At 43.5% G+C, this 19,213-nt stretch overlaps 1 protein-coding gene across 2 annotated transcripts; it reads left to right on the top strand.

Moving 5' to 3' along the window:
* The first annotated feature begins 4,214 nt into the window (after nt 1–4,214).
* Nucleotides 4,215–19,129, top strand: LOC104327649 (transmembrane 4 L6 family member 1). 2 transcript variants are annotated; one of them, XM_075417477.1, is made up of 6 exons: nt 4,215–4,331; nt 7,388–7,567; nt 11,070–11,135; nt 15,405–15,550; nt 16,321–16,507; nt 17,022–19,129. In XM_075417477.1, the coding sequence occupies exons 2-6, from the start codon at nt 7,397–7,399 to the stop codon at nt 17,040–17,042; spliced, it is 591 nt and encodes a 196-aa protein (XP_075273592.1). In that variant the 5' UTR covers nt 4,215–4,331; nt 7,388–7,396; the 3' UTR covers nt 17,043–19,129. The 2 variants fall into 2 exon arrangements, with proteins under 2 accessions (XP_075273592.1, XP_075273586.1); XM_075417471.1 differs by having other exon boundaries at nt 7,385–7,567.
* Nucleotides 19,130–19,213: the final 84 nt, after the last annotated feature.

Below are 19,213 nucleotides of genomic sequence, written 5' to 3'. Positions count from 1 at the left end.
AACTGCTCAGCAAAGACGCTGGATGTCATCTCAAGGAGGAGAGAGAGCCTAAGTATGTAGGAGAGAGAGTTGTGCATATAAAGGAGATTCAAGGGAAAAGAAAGAAGGAAACAAATACCAGAAAATAGATAAAATAGAAGAGAATATGCATCTGTCTGGTATTTAAGCTGTTGTCCCTGTGAAGTGCACATTCAGAACCAGGTGTGTGTTAGGACCACGCATGTGTGATGGTACCGTGCAGTGAATATACTCCCAAAGAGTGTGGAGACCCCATTTAAAGCTTCATCCAGAGCATCTTCCATTCCACCTCTTCAGACCCATACATATTCTTAATATAAGCGCCATAACCCGCACCACTCAGTTATTCAATGTCATTTATTGTGGCTAGCTCTGATCTGATGGAAGACTTGAGCCTTTTTGCATTGAGCTGCACCTCATCTCACTCATTGCTCTTGCTGTGCAATCAGCTCTTTATCAGGTGGGTTGATGTGGGTCTGGGATACTCTGGATAAAGAAAAACCTAAATAACGCTGGTACTGCCATTTCCACCTTGCTGTTTCTACCTTAACAGGCCATCCGCTATCCTGGGTACAGGCAGGCATGTTAACTTGGATACCTGCTGCAAGGGCAGGGAGAGCCAGCTGGGGCGCCAGGGCAGGTTATCTGCAATGCCAGAGCTCGTGAACCTTCACAGAGCCAGCTCATCTCGGAAAAAGACTCTTAACAGCAGTTTGCTTCCTGATTCTTCTTTGGGGAAATCATCTTCCCTTTCCCGCAGCTGAAGAAAACATTAACGACAAAGTGTCACAGGAGACAGCAGCAAGAGATAATTTGTGTCATGGTGTCAAAGTGGAATAAATTAGATTGAGCAGAGTGTCACTGTGTACCTGGAATAAAGCTTTGACTTCAGAGGAACCACTTCAGATTTGTATTAGAATAAATGAGAGCAGAGCTCTCTGGCTCCTGTTTTACACAGCAAAAAGGGCGTTTTCTCATTAGCACATTGCAGCTGCACTCCAAATGGGATGGATCTATTAATAGAGTAAGTGGGCAGTCAGATATGTCCTTCAAAAACCTGCACGGGGCTGTAATTCTTCAGTTCCTAGCTCACATGTTGCACCATCCAGGGAAATTGTAGGGCTGGAATGGGTTTCACTCCTAGTGTGATGAACAGGATTTTTTGCACATTTACATTTCTTCTCTCAGTACCCATGCTACTATGTGTAACTGGAAAATTAATAAAGAGTTTACGGCTAAAAGGAGAGAAATAAAAGGAGGACGAGAGCTGATGCACAGTAAGTCAATATAATCAGGAGGCATTGATCAGTGGAACACAAAACGCTTTCATTGCCTTCAGAGTCAATATTGCAGGGGGAAAAATAGATGTACACAATTGTATACACCCAGCTTAGTCACTAAACACTTCACAGGCAAAACTCAATTTTTCTAAGTGATTTAGAGCTTGGTTTTTTTCATTTCTTTAGGATGAGTCTATCAGTTCAGAAAAACAGGTAGGAGTCAGGGTCTCCGGTGTTAATACTGACTTTTATTGTGCTCTTCTTTTTGGCATTCCTTCTGTACCTCACAATGAGCAATATTTAGTTCAGATCTCATCAAAGACTGAATATAGACCCTACTCAGTAATGAGCAAATCTAAAGATACCCTCGAAGCAGTAAGAGAACTGTGTTTAATATAGCTTAACAGTATTTTTTTTCTGTAATGGCGAGAAGCATTAGTCTTTGGTTAAGTGCTTCTGCAAACATAGACGAAAACAGTGAACGTGTCCCAGACAGTTTAAAATTTATGTAGTAGAATGAAAGACAATTGGTTTCTGTAGCAAAATGGAAAAGCACAAAACTAATACAATATTGGTTCTTCTCATTGTGCACTTGCTTGAAAAGCTATCAAGCGTTCAGTGGAGAATGGCACTAAGAGGTGTTTGAAATTAACAGAGACAATGAAGTCAAGGTGTCAAGTCTAGACACTAAATGATAAGTGATAGATGAAGTATGGTAGGATGGGATAGGCTTTGGAAAGTGAAGAGGAGAAAATTAAAAAGGTCAGTAAAGGAAGGTATAGTGCTGGGGAGACAGTACAGATGAGAAACTACAGAGGTGAGCCTTGCACATCGCCCTGGAGGGCTATGAGTCAGGCAAAATCAGAGAAAAACAGAATCAAAATCAAGGATGCTGAGCCCTAATGAGAGTGTTAGCTATGTGAGGATAGGAAAGGTGGTACCTTAGAGATGTTAAAGAGTAAGAGTCTATAAAAACACCAGGCAACCGGGACATGAGATTTAGGGGAAGGGTTCATCATAAGCATCATTATGAAGTTTCCTTATTTGCTTCTTAACTCTCTACATAAGCTGGCAGTTCCCCCCCAGGTGCCCCAGCCACCAGTGAAAGTTGCTGGTGGTCTTGAAGTTATTCTAGATTTAATTCTTTGAATGCTTTAAATGCCAATAGGCCTTGTGCCTTTGCCCTGTCTGAGGACTGTCCGACACTTACTTTGTTCCTTTTTCTTGGAGTTGAAGCACCACCACAAAAGAACATGGTGAATTGCTGTTGCCACTGATGTCACTTGAAGTTTGGGGCATTGGGTTCAGTGGGTTCAGCTCGCTTTCCCTCCTTTTTGCAATCTGTATTGTAATGAAGGTTCTCTGCCCAAGATGACTCTACGGGCTTTTTAAAGATTTTCACTGGCTGTGAGTCAGTGGTGAAGACTTCCTTGCATCCTCTGACACTGGTGGTATTAAATTTGCCACCTGGGGACTGAAGTCCCAGGCTTTGCCCCTGTGCTTTTGCAGCCACCTTGCAATGCTGGTAGTCCTCATGGATGCAATTCATCTGACCACAGATGCCAACATCTAGATCTGAACAACTGTTGAGATTCTTTCACTATTAATGCTTTACTGTAACCCTACAGTAACTCCTAAAATAGATCTTTGTCATTTTTTTCCTTAAAAGCGTCTGTTTCTCCTACTAGAAATAAATGCAGTCTCAGGTCACATATACCTCATGGACATCCAAAGTCACTTGCGATGAATTCCACCCTACACAATCAATCTTTCATAGTGAGATTAGAGAATGAAGAGGAGAGACAGCAGGGTGGAGAGTGGAATATTTTGCATCTTTGCTTTCACTCATGTGCCCCTTTCATTAATGTTTTTGTAATCAAGTCATCCTTCCATCTGGATGTTGAGTACAAGGCAACAGCAGGTGCCTGCTGGAGGGGGGGTGTTTTCAGTTGAAGAGACGGATCTGAGCATATTCCCAGCATGACTAGGGCCAAATCTAATCTACCAAGTAACATACATGTTTATACATTTTAGTGTTTGCATATATTTTAATGGTTATTACTGTCACATTTTCTACAAAAGAAAGTCCCTTTTTCCTCGGTATGAGTCTTCTCCCAGTTTAATTTTAATGTTTCTTCATACTCTTCATTGTGGTTTTCATTTCTTGGCCCATCCCTAGTGTCTCTTCTACCTTTCTCTTCTCCTCTGCCAAAATAAACCTTCAGTTTCCTTTCCATATTCCCACTCTCTCCTCCTTGGAATTGTGTTTTTCTTTCCTTGCTTCCTCCCTTGGTCACAACTCTTCCTTCTTTCCAGCCTTTCTACCCTTCTCTCTCTTTTTTCCCCTGTCTTCTTGGGAATCTTCTTTCCTTCCTTTCTACCCTTCTTTCTCTTTTTCTACCCTTCTCTCTCTTCTTTACCCTGTCTTCTTGGGAATTTTCTTTCCTTCCCTTTATTGAGAATTTTCTTCCCTTCCCATTCCCACTCTCCTCACCCAGCTCTCCCAGCAGCATGCTTTGGAGCAAAGTTCATGCCATTTTAACGGCCTCAACCCATTGTGCAGAAGATGACTCCACACCAATGGCCAGACTTCTCTGTGCCACCACCTTGTGCTTCAACCACATTTTTTGCCATGCACCTACTGTTCATCATTGCACGATTGTACCCCTGCTGTTTCCTGACTTTCCTCTTCTGCCAAACTGTGCACAGCTGAAATAGTTGCAGCAGTAAAAAGGTCTCCACTGCTCCGATCTCTGTGTCCTGGGGGACCAAGGCATTGACCACTGGATCACTGCCTCAAAATAATCAATAACGCTGGGTGACATGCCAACCTCACACTGGCCAACCAGGGATAACTTGGGGTATTTCCTCATTCTCCAGAGACAAATAGCTATTTGTTTAAAAAAGGCTGTTGCCCGAAAACATCGCTGTGCCTCCCTCAGACCGCCACGCTCCAGGAGAGAGGAGGTGGAAAGCCTGAAACCCGCTGCGGGAGCCCTGGAGCCTGGAGGCCATCTTAGACCTGTGTAGAAGGTAAGTAAAGGTATTTACTTGCTTCCTTCAGCATTAAAAACGAAAATTTCTAAAACCCTAGTTAAAAATTAGAAGCTAGCTCTAGCCAGCTTGCTTAACAAAGCTATAGAAGAGCTTTTGTTTGCTGAATTAATAAAGTGTTTTGAGTGCTTCTGGCAATCCAGAGTGCTTTCCTAAGCTCTAATAACATGGTCAGATCCTCTGATGTACAAAGGTGGCAAAGCGGCATGGATTTTGGTGGTAGAGGCTCTCACTAGGTCTGGTGATTGATGTTTAGGTAAGCTGTCCTTGCAGTTTGAAGTGGTATTGAGATAGGTCAGAGAGAATAGACTGTAAACCCCTGTTCTTCTAGCCAAAGCAGCGTCATGTTGCTTCGCACCGGCCGAGAATTGGGCCCTCTGGCTATGTACAGAAGATGCAGAAGAGAATTTAGAACTCACCTACAAGACTTAGTGTTTTAGAAGGAGGCCAGGCTGTGCCTGTGCTGGTTTGCTGCTCTCTGGGGAAGGGAAGTAGGTGAGGTTGGGCAAACACATGGAAAAGCAAAAGCTTGAATGAGACAGGAAAGCAGACAAGCAAAAATACGTGTAAAAAAAAAGGCAAATGCATTGGATATTTGAGAGAAAGATGGGTGAAATATCCAATATTCTTTCCATTTCCCTACGCTCCCTCCCTGCTTCATCTTTCATTTGCACATTCTCAGTCTGTTCAGATTTTTATCTTTTCGAGCTGTGGCTTTTTTCCAGAGGCTTGCAACATGCCCTGCCCAATTTTGAGCACTATATAAACAATAGGTAATAACCGTAAACCAAGAAGCATCTCTGTTAAAAATATTCCCTTCTGGAATAGTTTGATGCCAGTTAACTTGTTTTAAAACTGGATTAAAAAGTATAAAGTGATTGTAAAGTGCTCAGAAGGTAGGGCATGTAAGCACAGTGCTCTCATTAAATTCATAGCAGCAGAGAACAATGAAAATTTTTTGCCATAGAAATGCAAATTCCAAAGAAGTCTCTGGCAGTCTCAGCTACCTCACAGCAATACACAGCATCCCATACAGTCTTTCTGTTTTCCTTCTCAGCTACAGAGGTCTGAGGATATTGGTCTGTCTTTGTGCCTTACCTCACCTCTGCACTGTCTTCGTTCTGTCAACGAAGCCCATTTCAGCTTGTCTCTGGCTTTCTCAAGTATCTTCATACTGTTTTGCACCTGGGCTTTTTTACTTGGAAACCCAACCTCAATTGACTTCTGTACTCCTAGTCTGCTTAATACCTTCTCAACACCAACTTCTGTCACACAACTTTCAGGATTAGCCAACACACATGACTAAATTGAGGGACATTTCACTGTTTACTGCCTTGGTTATTACAAAAACTGTCTGCCTGTAGCAAACATAGGCATGCGTGCGTGCATGGCTGCATGTGTGCATGTGTAACACAGTTGTACTGAAATGGTTTTTATCCAGATTATCGTCCTTCTCTTACATTTTATAACTTGCTCATGGTAGAGCAAAGCCATCTTTGTCATGAACCATCAGCTTTCTCTGAGGACAGAAACCCACAGACTGGCATTTTGTATTTTTCTGCATTTGAAAGCCTTGAGCTAGAGTGAAGCTATGATCAAACATCATGAAGAAGTTGTGATCAGTTTATGCCGTGAAGTTAATGGCAGTCTGAAAGTTCAATAATCTCAGTTACAGTAGTCTGAAATTTCCGAACTGACGTGGAGAAAGATCTGTGGATCCACTTTTGTATGGAACAGCTTTTCCTGTTCAGCTATAGACCACAGCATAGGTGCATCATGAGTTGGAGTTGCTCGCTTTGGTGAAGGGGGATCTAACCGCAGCCTACATCAAATTTGTAAGGAAGTGATAGAGGCGAAAAAGTGATGGAAAAGACATAACGAGGAGCAACAGCTCTGGTTAGAGCTTGGGATATTCAGGTTGGACACGAGAAAAGACTTTTTCACCAAGAGGTTGGGGCAGCCCTCCAACAGGTCACCCAGAGAGGTGGTGGTAGCTCCATCCTTGGGTGTTTTCAAAGCTCAGCTACGCAAAGCCATGGCTGACACAGCAACCTAGTGTTGATGGTAGTCCTGCTTTCAGCAGGAGGTCAGACTGGAGACCTGCAGAGATCCCTTTCAACCAGTGCTTCCTTTATATTATTTCTTTGATTTTAAAAGATGATTCTTTGATTTTAAAAGAAGAACCTGACCACTGTGAAATACTAAGCTGCTGTTTTATATGTTGTGACAGATCTCTGAAAAAGAGGTGGGATGGCTTTGTGACATGCCTTTAGCAAGTAGGCATAGGATTAGATATGCTTCTAGTTTTGGGGATATTTTAGGGAGGATGCCAAATAGCCCTGTAACCCATAGTCTTATCTACCCTTTTCTGTAGATAAGCACATCACAGCAAATGGCAACGAAAGGTTCTCTGACTCTTGCTGACAGTGTATTTTTGACTGAAATAGAGAAACTGCAGCTGGTAGGGGCTCTGGTGAGGCTCCCCCATCTGCCCCAGCACAAAGGCAGGGTTGAACGTTTCTGTGGCATTCCTGGCAGTCATTTCCTGCTTTTCTAGACCTTCAGTGCAGGACATGTCAAATCAGCTTACCAAAATGGTGGTCCCAGACAAGCCAGCACAGCCCCTTCCCCTTCCACCCAAGACCTTGGCCCCACCACGAAGTCTTCTAGCCATGGTATCAGTTTGTGCAGCCATGGTTGTGTGACTGATGTTCCCAATGGACAACGCTTGTTCATTTCATACTAACACATGTTTAGTCCTGGCAATTCTAAATAAATTCAGCTAAACATTCCAGTTTTTAATAATTACATTTTAAATAAAGTCTCTGAAGGGAACAGGCTATGTAGAACAGGATTATCCATGTAAATCTAGATCACTGATATCCATGTAAGTTTAGAACATTAGTTAACACAATGTTAACTAGAACATTTCTTGCTTCAGAACTGATTCTTCTTTCATTAAAGAAGGAAACTGCTGAAATCCCATGCTCGCTGTGCTGCAGTAACCCAAACCTCCCTGTGTCTTTCCTCAGCAGGGAGCTACCATGTGCACGGGGAAGTGTTCGAAGTGCATTGGGATCACCCTGCTCCCACTGGCAGCATGTGCCATAGTCTCCAACACCCTCCTGTACTTCCCCAATGGACAAATTCTGCAGCTCAGTGAGATAACCGATCTGGTCTGGTTTTTCCATGGCATTGTGGGAGCTGGAATACTGGTAAGAGAGAAGTGCTGCTACTGCTTCTTATGGGTTTGTTTTGTTTTAAATTTGGGGCTAAGAAAACTTCTGTTAACAAAAAAAAAAGAGCCATAGAAATGTCTTCAGCATAAACATGTGATCAGCTTAACTGGGAAGTTGGGGTTCAGGACTGAGAAAGTAGATTCAAGACTGAAAAAGTTCCTAACCACAGGAATACATGGTATTCCTGAAATAAATGTCAGAACTGCAAGTCAGGAGGAAGCAATAAAACTGACTTCTCACCGTGGAGAAGCATGACTTGGGTGTTCCTGTCTCCATGAGTCAAAGCAAAGCCAAGGTCCTAAGCTCAGCTGGAAGTGGTGATTTTTCACTATTGGCTGCACCCCCTCATTACTCCTCTAACTGATTTTATTTTCACATAATTCACAAAAATCACTAAGGGCAAAACTGAAACACACTTCAGTAGGTGTTCATTAGACACCCAGCCAACACTCGATGAATGGGAAGCTGCAAATGGCTTACATCCAAAACGCCCTCCGTGTTCCCACACACCCACCTGCCTCCTTTGGGATTTGGTCTGGTTTGTAGGAGACTGTGTCTAGGTTCTGTGACCACTTCTCCACTCCACTATTCAGGAAAAATCATTTTTTTGTGAATATCCATAAGCAGAAGGGCACGTGTTTGGGAATACTGATCTTTACAGCTCATTAGAAAGCCTGCTCCCTTTACCTTCTTCCAATTATCCACGCAAGTGTAGATAAAAAGCGAAATGAGTAACATGCATATGACAAGTACTGGCTGTTACGCAGCCTAGGCAGATGGTAAACTGGCACAGAGCTGGCTACCTGCACATCAAAAAATGAATGTTTAAGAATAATTAACTTCAAAAAAAGCAAATCTCATGCACAGTCAGGCTATGACGCAGCTACCACTTACGTCTATGGAAAAGCTACAATGAATGTGGTTCAGACTCATATTTCCCCAAGCAGAAACATGGTATAAGATCATTCAATAAATTGTTCTCTGCCAGCTGCTTGCCTGCTTCTTCTTCCAGCTACCTATTGCTGGGCCTGTTACTCGTGCTGACCTTGAGTGTAAGTGTGAGTTTGTGGAAGGAAGCCTAAAGGAACAAGTGCAACTACAGGAGACACCTGTGGAAAATTTGTATCACTGCAAGCCCAGGAGTCATTGGCGTTCAATGAAAGGAAAGGAAGATGTTAGGCATGAAAGCATCACAGGCTCACTGAAAATGTGCCTTCTTTTAAGGCTTCCACAGAGGCTTGCTTGTGGCCAGCAGTGCATACATCAAAAATGAGAACAGCAAGTGAGAGGGGAGGAAAAATGCATTGACCTTCAAAACACAATATTAGGAGTAATTATTGATCCACGAAAAATGCTGTTGAGTGTACGTGTTTTCCAGAAAACATCATGACGCATGCCCACAGGTGAAGAGAAGGGGAAAGACAGCATCATAATCAGCTCCATTTTCCAGGTGCTGGAAGCATGGAAGAATGAGGACTGGCTTCTGGACCTCCTAGGGAGCTAAGCAAGGGGCAAGAGTGCCCATGACTGGAGCCTGGGCTGTGTCCTGACTCCACAGTGAGGACAGACCAGGATGCACGGCATTCCGCTGTGCTTCCAGGATCCCCCTGAAGGAACCTCAAGGCTGGGGAGAAAGTCATGCTGTCAGGTTGTCTGACCTTGGAGAATCTCCCTGTAACCAGGACGCAGCCTTCGGAGCCAGTTCTGCGGGGGAAACTTCATAGCAGCCTTGCCTGGCTCCATGAGTCAGAAAACCTGCCTCCACCTAGGAACTTTGTCCATAGACTGATAGCTAGATCATCAATGTGCTCTTCGGCTGTGCAGCCAGCCCCACCCTTTCCTCCTCTGCTGCTTCTCTAATGGAAATTTATATGACGTGACAGTCTTTCTATTTCCTGATTTGAAAAGTTCATGGTGTAAAGAGAGGAAGGCTGGCTCCGTGTGTCATAATAACATCTTTCCTGATGGAAAGCCTATGTGCTACACTGGGAAATGCCTGACAGAGCTGTGGCTCACTCACAGACCTCATTCTGACGACAGCCAAATCTAGCAAATTCTCATTCCCATGTCAAAAGGCAGGTGTTTATAATCAAGCACTGCAAAAAAACAAAGCTGCCAAGCAAAGCCTTCATCCTGAGCCAGGCTAATAAAGGACACAAAAAGCTCATAGTTTCTATGGGAAACCTCCAAAGAAGACAGACAGCCCTGGAGGAGAGGGAGCGTTGGTTTGATGGGCAGAGATATTATCTCTCCTTCCAAGTGCTAGGCTGGGGCTGAGGCTGCCTTGGGGACCACCTGTGATTATTTAAGGGATTACTTCTTTCCGGGAAGAGGAACGTCCTTTTAACCTTAATGTTCTGCATCTGCAGGCCTCCACAGCTGTGGTCCAGCGACCACAGCAGGTGCTGGAGGCTGCCTCTGGGGTGTGCATAAAAGGCAACGGAGAGCATATCCACTGGAAATTATTTAGGAGCCTGCAAACTTAAGCAGGTTTCATAACTACCTACAGTTTGTCCTACCACAGTCTAACAGGAATATTCACACTACTCACATAAATTCCCCAGGCTTCATTCACCATGGACATTCTGCTCTTCCCGCCCCATGTGGGACATGTCTCCAAAAACTCATCAGGCTGTTTTTACAGCTTTCACCTTTTCTTCTTTGTTTGCTTGTTTGGCGGGAGGGGGCTGTGTGTCTCCTTCTTTCATTAACTCTACAGGGACCATTTCCTACTTTGTCAAACTTCTTTTCTCTGTGAGATGTCTACACAAGCAGTGGTGGGCAGAGGCGAGGCAGTAGGAGTGCTCTGGCTGCACAACTGGAACCACAAAACCTTTCTTGCCTTCTAGCTAACAAACTAAATGCACCTTTTCCTATCTCCTGATGCCTCTGTAAGGTGGCATTATATCCTGAGACACCGATGGTTGCTCATTCCATTGTATCAGTACAGCTTCACCTGATAATTACCATGGAGAAAGCTGAGGTGAACTGGGAGTTCCCTGTTGAGAGAAGCCCATTTTGTAGGTTTTCCAGAAGCTTAGCACAAAAAACCAGTCAGATGTGTTTCAAGAAGTTTAAGACTGATCTCCCAATTATAATCCAGAGCAGGATGCTCAGAAATTTTAAACTGACATAATTCTTACTCCAGCAATGCATCTTTTCTGAGCAGAAATTCCATTTTCTCAAAACTGACATGTTTTTTCCTGGAAAAAAACAACAAACCCCTGCTGAAAAGAAGCAGTATAACTTCAGTAGCCAGAATTACTGTACCAGAAACTTGCCAGACAGCTCTAGTTGTAATCCCATACTTCTTCCTGAGTCACTCTTCATCAAGCACCAATATCTAAGCACGTGTAACTCACAGAGAAGAGGTAGAAGTTGGTTTGCATTTGAGGAACATGATGCCCCAGCTCCTAGACTTTAAAAACGTTGCTAGCAGAAGTACTGCACACCAACTGAGCTTGTGCTTTTCTCACAGGTTATTTTGCCGGCATTAATGATGCTGGGAGCAGGCGGAGCAGGATGTTGCGCTAACAGATGTGGGGTAAGTGGATATTTATGTGTTGAAATGGAACTATAGGGTTTGCACAATAGCTCTTAAATGGCTGCTCAGCAGGTGGAAACATACAGTGACAAACCATCACACCACCATCAACAGCAATGTCAGGGAAATGCAGAAGAAGAGCTTGATTTACAGCGTCCCTGGGCTGGGGCTGAGGGCTCAGTGAGCCATCAAGAATGTTATGATCTTGCAGCCACTGATATGAGGGAAATCAGACTCAGCCAGGCAGGTGCTGGAGCTTTTAGCCACATCGCTGAGGGCAGAGTGGCGACAAAGCTACTTTACTTCAACCCACATAAAGTAGATCACAGATCCAGCTTCCTCCTGCTCAAGATGGTCTTAAAGATTGAGATGGCTGCCTGTTCCTTCTGCTTTCACCTGGTCCTGTTTCCTCCGTACCCCTCCACGGCAATTTGCTTTTCCACAGGTTCATCCCTGCTTACCTCAGTGGGGGCAGACAGGTCCCCTACTTGGCAGGTCCATGCTAAAAGCCTGCACTGCTGCGGCGGGAGCCGAGAATGCAGTGCTGCTTCCCAGAGGCTGGTCCCCACGGCAGGCTTTGACCCATAGCACGTATTTGTCCAAGGGTTATGCACATGATAAGTGCAAATGCAGTTTGGGCTCTCTGTCATCCAGAGAAAGGCCAGACAGACTTTTTTCCTTGATAATTAAGAATATTATAAAGCAACATGCTATACAGGCATCTCCATTAATCATCAAGCACTGGGCACAGACTTCTGTGTAGCTATCATTATTAGCAAGAATAAACAGACTTAGAAATATTTTTTCAGTCTGCATCCTTCCCAGAAGCAGGCTGGAATGAGAGAGTCCATACAATGAAGCATGACTCTACTATTCAACTAATATTTAGTTTGGTCCATAAGAAGACCTTTACCTCTTCAAGATGTTTTACTTAATTCAATATTCGTAATGCCAAAGTAACATTCTTCATTACGATGTCAGCAAGTACATCCCAAGGGACATGTCATTACATTGGTTTTGCCACATCATGTGCACAGCAGGAAGGATTTGCTAGCAATGGCCAAGTAGACCAGTTGCAGAGCTGGGATGTGAGCCTAGGCACCCTGAACCCAGCACCTGAGCCAGCTGCCTCTCCTGGTTTTGAGCCATGTAGAAAGCGGTGGTGAAAAACAGCTGCTCTGTGGGTGTTCCCACTCTGCGCTAAACCTGGTAAGTCATGAGGGGAAATCCAGCTCAGCTGGGCTCAGTTTACACAGTATCTCAGATCTCCCTTGTCCATCCTTCATACCAGCAGTGAATATTACAGAGCCAAGAATCAAACTTCCCCGGACTGGCTGGGCTCTCTCCTACAGCCTGCCAATGCAGGTGGTAGCACAGTGCCATCCAGCAGCCCACATCTGCAGACCCCCACGGTCCTCCACTCCCCTCCACCACCCTTTCACTGTCTGAGCCATCCCTAGCAGCAGCACACAGATGCCAGGTATCCTGTCTGCACCTTCCCATGATTGATTGGTTACCTATGAACTGGTCCTCCTCTTCCTTATTTACTGTTATAGAGGAATGCAACAGACACTGTTGAGAAAGTAGTTTGTGTGCTGTTTGATGGCCAGGTCAGGAAGCTACTCAAACCAAACTAGACAATAGGCTTCGTGAGGACAGCAGATCTTTGAAAATGCTGTCTTCTAGGACTGTGGGAATTGCCCACCTCATTGAGGTAGAAAGGAGTGCAGCTGTATACGTCAGCCTGTGATTTAAACAGAATGCGGCTCAATGTAGAGGTGAGACGGGGACACAAGCAAAGAGCATGTGCTATGAATGGCATTAAAACCAACCATTTCTCCCAGAACAGCTCCTGGGGAAGACTGATTTCCAAGCATGCAAAAAGAGGTGAGCGTTGCAGGGAGCTCTGAAGGCCAGTGATGTACTTCCTCAGGAGAAGAAACCTCAGGGAAACTTTACTTTGGGGATAGCGGGAGTAAATGCACAGACACCCACAGCAGCGTCGCTCGAACGCTTTGACTGTATGGGCTGTATGCTCAAGGTGGAGTATGGTGTGAATCACCAGGTGATGGAGAGTAGAGGAGCCCTGGGACTGTTTCAAACATGAATGATGGGAGCAGCTTCCCAAGGTGTCAGAGATCCTTACGAGATGGGTCTGGATGGACCTGACATGGGGTCCCCATCTCTTGGTGGCTTGTCCACCAGATTCTACCTACTGGTAGAGGAACAGCCCACACTGGAGCTACTCAGGAGCCTGTGTAACCCAAAGGCTAGTTTGGCCACCTCTATGCTTCAGGGACCTTAGGTATAAAGTTGTAATTTACACTGAATACTCAGCATTGCTTTTCACAGAAAAAAAAAAAAAAAGAAGGCTACAGAAACAATACTGATTGGAATTATCATTTAACCAGAACATAACAATTTTGCTCAGGGTAGGAACTCTAACCTATTACATTTTGTGCAATCCCTGGTTTAATAGTTTTGGACTTCATCGCAGCCTTTATGCACTGCCAAAGTATCAACAACAGCAATAATAATTACTAACTTTCTCATCCTTTTATTCACCTTACTGAGTTCTCCAGTTCACAGTGATTACATGCTGCTTTGAGTAAGATTTTTTGTTAATCCATTTTAAATTGTTGCCTGCAAACACATCTAGATGGCTTCTTGTCCTTGCGTTACAGAGTAATGATTCTGGAAAGTAACAGATTCAGCAAGCTTCCGTGTCTTGCAGCTTAGCATGTACATGTCTGAAAGCATCCACTGCACTGGCACAATGAGGAAAAAAGGCCCTCCAAAACACAGCTTATGTCATTGCACCAGCAAACACTCTCCAGTATGTTTCTCTCTAAGCCTTCCTTAAGAGTTACTAGTAGAACAAGAACAGTCATAGCAGCTTTCCAGACAAATAAACCTAGATAAGCAAAGATACCTGGATAACCAGACAGGATATTAATTCCACAAAAAAAAAAACCACCTCCAGAGAAAGAAACAGGGAAGGAAGAAATGTGCATGAAACAAGAATCCAGGCAATAGAGAGTAGCACAAGCTGGGACAGGAGGAACTTGGTAACTTCACCAAAGCAGCTGATGCAAATACTCCAATAATGAATGCTAGAAGTCTTTCTCAGCTCGCCAGAGACAAACCAATTGTGTGAAGGCTAAAGCATGGAAATAATTAGAAGAAAATCAGCAGAAATTATCAGCAAAACCTTTGCAAGAGGTGGATAACAAGCCAACACCATGGGAAACTAATTTCAACAGACTCAAGCATCCTAGCTTAGACCTTATGTTGCAACTGAAGACAATAATGAGGAAATAATTTTCTTTTTTTTAAAGTGGTAAATGAAGATGGTACAGCTAGGGAAAATGGTGAAAGGTTGAGATGATGTGATAGTTAATAAAATTGTTGGATTTCCATAGTCTACAGGACAAGCCTCCAGAAAAGACTCCAGAAGAGTAAATATAATGGGGAAATGCCACTCTGTGTCTAGAAAATGCCCAGGAGAGCAAATCTAACAGCTGCAGCAGCTTCAGACTCCCCTTTCAGTGACAAGTAGTCTTTCTCTATATAATCAGGTGACAGTAAAGCAAACAGGTGAGATGAAGGTAGCCATACAGCCAACAGATTTCAAATGGGAAAATCACATGCCAAAGAATAGCCATCAAAGATAGCACTGATGAGTACTACTAGCACTAGCACTAACTGCTATCATAAAATGTAGAAGTAGTAAAAGACCATTTGAGTTTCTCTATCATAACTGTCTTTGCAATTCCTCATACTGCTATGCCGTGCTAAAACTAATCGTTAGCATAATTAAGATCCTTCAACCAAGGTGCAGAATGCACAGTTGAAGTAAATGAGGAAACAGGTGGGGAGAATTGGTTCAGAGTAGGTAGGAGTTTCAGACGGAGTATCAGTCACTCACCTTCACCACGAGGCATGGCTGGTGATTTTATTATGAGAGACTGTTCATCAGCCACAACCCAATGCTGCTTTGGTCTGGGACAATATACTAAATTACCTACATTTAGCTGACAATGAAGTCAGGATAGCGTCTAGGATAGACGTCTAGGATAGACGTCTAGGATAGCTGTGCTAGTCAGAAAAATTCAAATAGTTTTTACTCCCACATATATCATACTATTATTATGAGTTTCAGCGTGTAGTTAGAAGCAGGTAAAGATGATTTCCTTCCCGTTTGGTGCAAGTATTCCATGCTCCTCAATGCCTCTGTGCATGTGATGTTGAAGGTCTTTTCCCTTTCAGATGCTGCTGTCAGTGGTCCTGGCTGTGCTGGGATTTGCGGGAGGAGCGTACTGTGCAGTCATCTCCTCGCTGGGGCTGATTGGGGGCCCTCTGTGTGACACGGGTGATGGAGAATACCTCTACCCTTTCAGGAACAACACTCTGGAGTGAGTATGACTTACAGGCTCCTCCAAATTTGCTTTCCTTGAACACACACACACACACACTCTTCTCATCTTTTCATAGCAAATTGGATTTTTTCCAAAGTGAATGATAGTCCACCCGATCTACACCTAAATTCACATTTCTCTGAGTAGCATGTTCCAGCTGGTCAGCTCTTTGACCAGGAATCATCTCTGGCCAAACTGCCCGAGTTTCTTCTGTTGTACTTGTCAGCAGCCCCTTGTGCAAATTGTACCACACTTTCAAAAGGCTGCTGAGCTGTGACTCCCACTGGAGTCAGAAGGAAGTGTTTGATAACTATGTCCCATTAATCTGTTAAATCATCGTTAGTTGAGTCTACTCTATGCAATTCTGAAAAGCAAAGCAAAAATCTTCTCTGAATCTTTAAAGTTAACCTTGGCAACCATGCTCTTCAAGCCAGAGCTAGAGACGATGGAAGGACTGGATACCACAGCAGCAATGGAGGATATGGAGACACATTTTAAAACCATTATGAATCTTTAGTTATTATCACTGCCATAAAACAAAAGGGAGATTCTTGTGCATGCAACAAAGTACAGACGGGGCTCTCTTCCCCAGTCATCTGTTGCATGTCTGCAAAGGGAATTCTGAAGATAATCACGAGCTTTTACCAATTATAGCAGAATCCAAGACTGACTTTACATTGTGCACACAAGTTCAGAAACTGTAACACAGAAAGCATTCTCAGATTTTAATTTTCTAATACACTGATGATTATTTTGCTCCACCACAGAGAAAATTATTTGTTCAACCAGACAGCATGGAGCATTTGCAAAGAACCTGAAAACATCATCCTTTGGAATATCATCCTTTTCTCTATTCTCCTGGCCATTGGTGTGATTGAAGCTATTCTTTGTTTTATTCAAGTCATCAATGGACTTACTGGCTTCATATGTGGCACATGTATGAGGAAAAGAAAGGTTGGTATGCCGTAAAAGATGTCAGAGTTCTTTATGTTCTTATCACTTTTATTTTTCAGGCTCTACAAATGGTATGTGATGAGAGATCTGCACAGCCCCTGAATGAACTCCGCCGGGGAGCTGAGGCAGTACAGACATATTTGCACACTGTGTCTCTCTCCTTCACATTGTAGTCAGGGATAACTCTGTCAGATATTTCAAAATAGCAGAGCAGTGGGATATATTGACCTATATGATCATGGTTGCATGATTGTGGTCCTATTCAGGAAGCCTTTTTTATAGAGTGTAATGACCATCCAGTATCTGTAAGTGAGAGAGATGACAAGTAGAGGTGGTTTTAATTGGTTAACTGTAGTAAAAATGTCATTTTACAAAATGGAAAAAAACTCTTTCGAGTTTCATTTATTACCACTTCTTCCTTTTCATTTTTTATTTTTATTCTACAAGATGCTTGCAGTAATCCTGATATCCCTTTGGAATATTAGTTAATTATCTTTCATTCATTGCCTTTCAGACAAACATTTCCGGAATGTGAATGACCTACAGGGGATGCCAAGACAAGCCCTGAGCTACCAATTCATATACAATAAGGATAGTGCACTGTGCTGTGTTTATGGGGGGATGACAAAGGAAACCCAAAATGTACAGGAGTTTCATGGGGCAAAATTAATTTTTTATGAAGAAGTCAGAGTGGCAAAGGACTAGATTATTTAGATTGAAGACTTCAAATTTTCATCTCTCTAGGTATTCCTGCTGAGTCTCGGGTATTGGCAAAGCCACTAATCTGTCTGGTCCTGACTGCCATACTTGACCTGTACTTGTGCACAAAACACAAGGGTCCCCAGATAAAAGCTCACCACCTGTCCTCTTGTCTATATGGGAAAATGAACTACAGTTGATGTTCATTTATCAGCTGCGTGAAGCAGGTGCTCTCTGGCTGGATGTAAATAATCTCACACCCCCCAGATCCTGCCATGAGCTCACCTGTCTGTTCCTATTAACTTGCTAACCCTGCACTCCCAGATTTAATTGAGGATGTGCAGGGAATATATTGAGCACCATTTGCTACACCACAGAGGCAAGTGAAGAACACAGTTTTCAGCCTCCCTCAGCCACTCTAGAGCCAAAATCCCTTTGTGCCCTTTCGTTAGCTTTTTATCATGTTTGACAACGTCCAGTGCTCTTCTAAATCACTTCCTCAGGAGCATCTGAGAGATGGGGTAGCCCTCAAGGGCATTTGGATCAATATAGACAGTAGGGTTTGGAGCAAGAGTTTAACAATGTCTGATTTAACAAAGAGGAGAAGCTCGACACCAATTTTGCCCTCACAAGACTAAATAGGAGTCTCACCAATTTCCACACAGGTCTGTAGGGCTGTAGAAAAGGTCACATGCACAAGCAATTAACTAGCAAAGATAAACATTGAATCGATAAAGGTAGTAATTATGTGCAGCTTAGTAACGAATAAGAGATATAATCTGAGAGGCAACAAATTGCATCAGGCTCAGTGTCACAGCAACAGTAATCCCTACCAGGAACTGCGTAATTCCCCATCATCACTCAAGATCAAACCCTTGATGCTTGATCAAGCCTCATGACTGGCAAACATCAGAAACGCCATCATTTCAGTGACTTCCTCAAAGGCGAATTCTTGGACATGCCACTGACTTCTCTGAGTCAGCCAAACTGTAAGGTAATCTTTATCCACCCTTTACACCTGTGTGCAGTTATGAAATTCTGAATATATTTAAAGCACTTAGAGTCTGTTCTTCAGAGAGACACATTCATGTCTTCTCAGTCAAAGGTTGTTCATATTTCTGCAGTGCAGCAAGGGAGCAAGCTATTTGAACACAGTTATTGCAGACACGTAAGGCTGTTTGTGCAGTCCTCTAATGCAGCACACAAAATACTTTGTATAGATGTCCCCTGTATATAAAACGGGGAAGAAAAAGTCAGTTGTGCTAAGACGAGGAGCACACGTACACTTCTTTGGAGCATAGCTTCACTCCTAGAAGAAAGAAGTTTGACCCATAGGACTTCAAAGTACCTTCTGTAAAAAAAAGAAAAAAAAGCGTGACTTGCTGAAGTTTGCAATCATGACGAGGTGCATCCAAACCTGCCAGGTGGCTTAAAAACCTCAGGTTCATTGTCAGCAGTGAAGCCTGGACTGTGCTATCATATAAAGCAGACAACAAAATAAAGCCAACTTATTCAAAAAGAGTCAAGGAGGCAGCTAGAAGTAAGGATATTCAGTATGTAGTCAGACAGAGAGAGACTCCTTCATCAGCAGAGGGGCTCCGTGAGCTCTTCATAGTCCCTAAATGTCAGCCCTGCCCTCATCCTTTAGTTTTCTCTCCCTGACTCTAATGTCTTTGTTAAAGCCAGTTTGGGCTGGGAGCAGCCCAAAGTACAGGGAGCGGGAGAGGTACCCACTGGCACACACCACCTCCAGCACGGAGAATTAAATGCACTGTGCTGTTGTCATCTGCTTGCTCCACGTTGTCCTGCCCTGGAGATGTTTAGTGTCACGTCTGCGTGCTTAAGGGGACACCCTCTGTCCTGCCAACTGTGCAATCACTGGCCTCATTGATGTATGTAAATATTAAATATTGTTATTCTGAAGTTCTCTTCTGGCTTGACTCGTGTGACCTAAAGGACTTGTGAGTTCAAACTAGCTCCGGGAGGAAGAGACATGGAATAACACAG

The sequence above is a fragment of the Opisthocomus hoazin genome, chromosome 1, assembly GCF_030867145.1.
Source record: "Opisthocomus hoazin isolate bOpiHoa1 chromosome 1, bOpiHoa1.hap1, whole genome shotgun sequence".
Classification (NCBI taxonomy): domain Eukaryota; kingdom Metazoa; phylum Chordata; class Aves; order Opisthocomiformes; family Opisthocomidae; genus Opisthocomus; species Opisthocomus hoazin.
The sequence above is the reverse complement of the archived record's forward strand: the minus strand, read 5'-3'. Positions and strand labels throughout refer to the sequence as shown.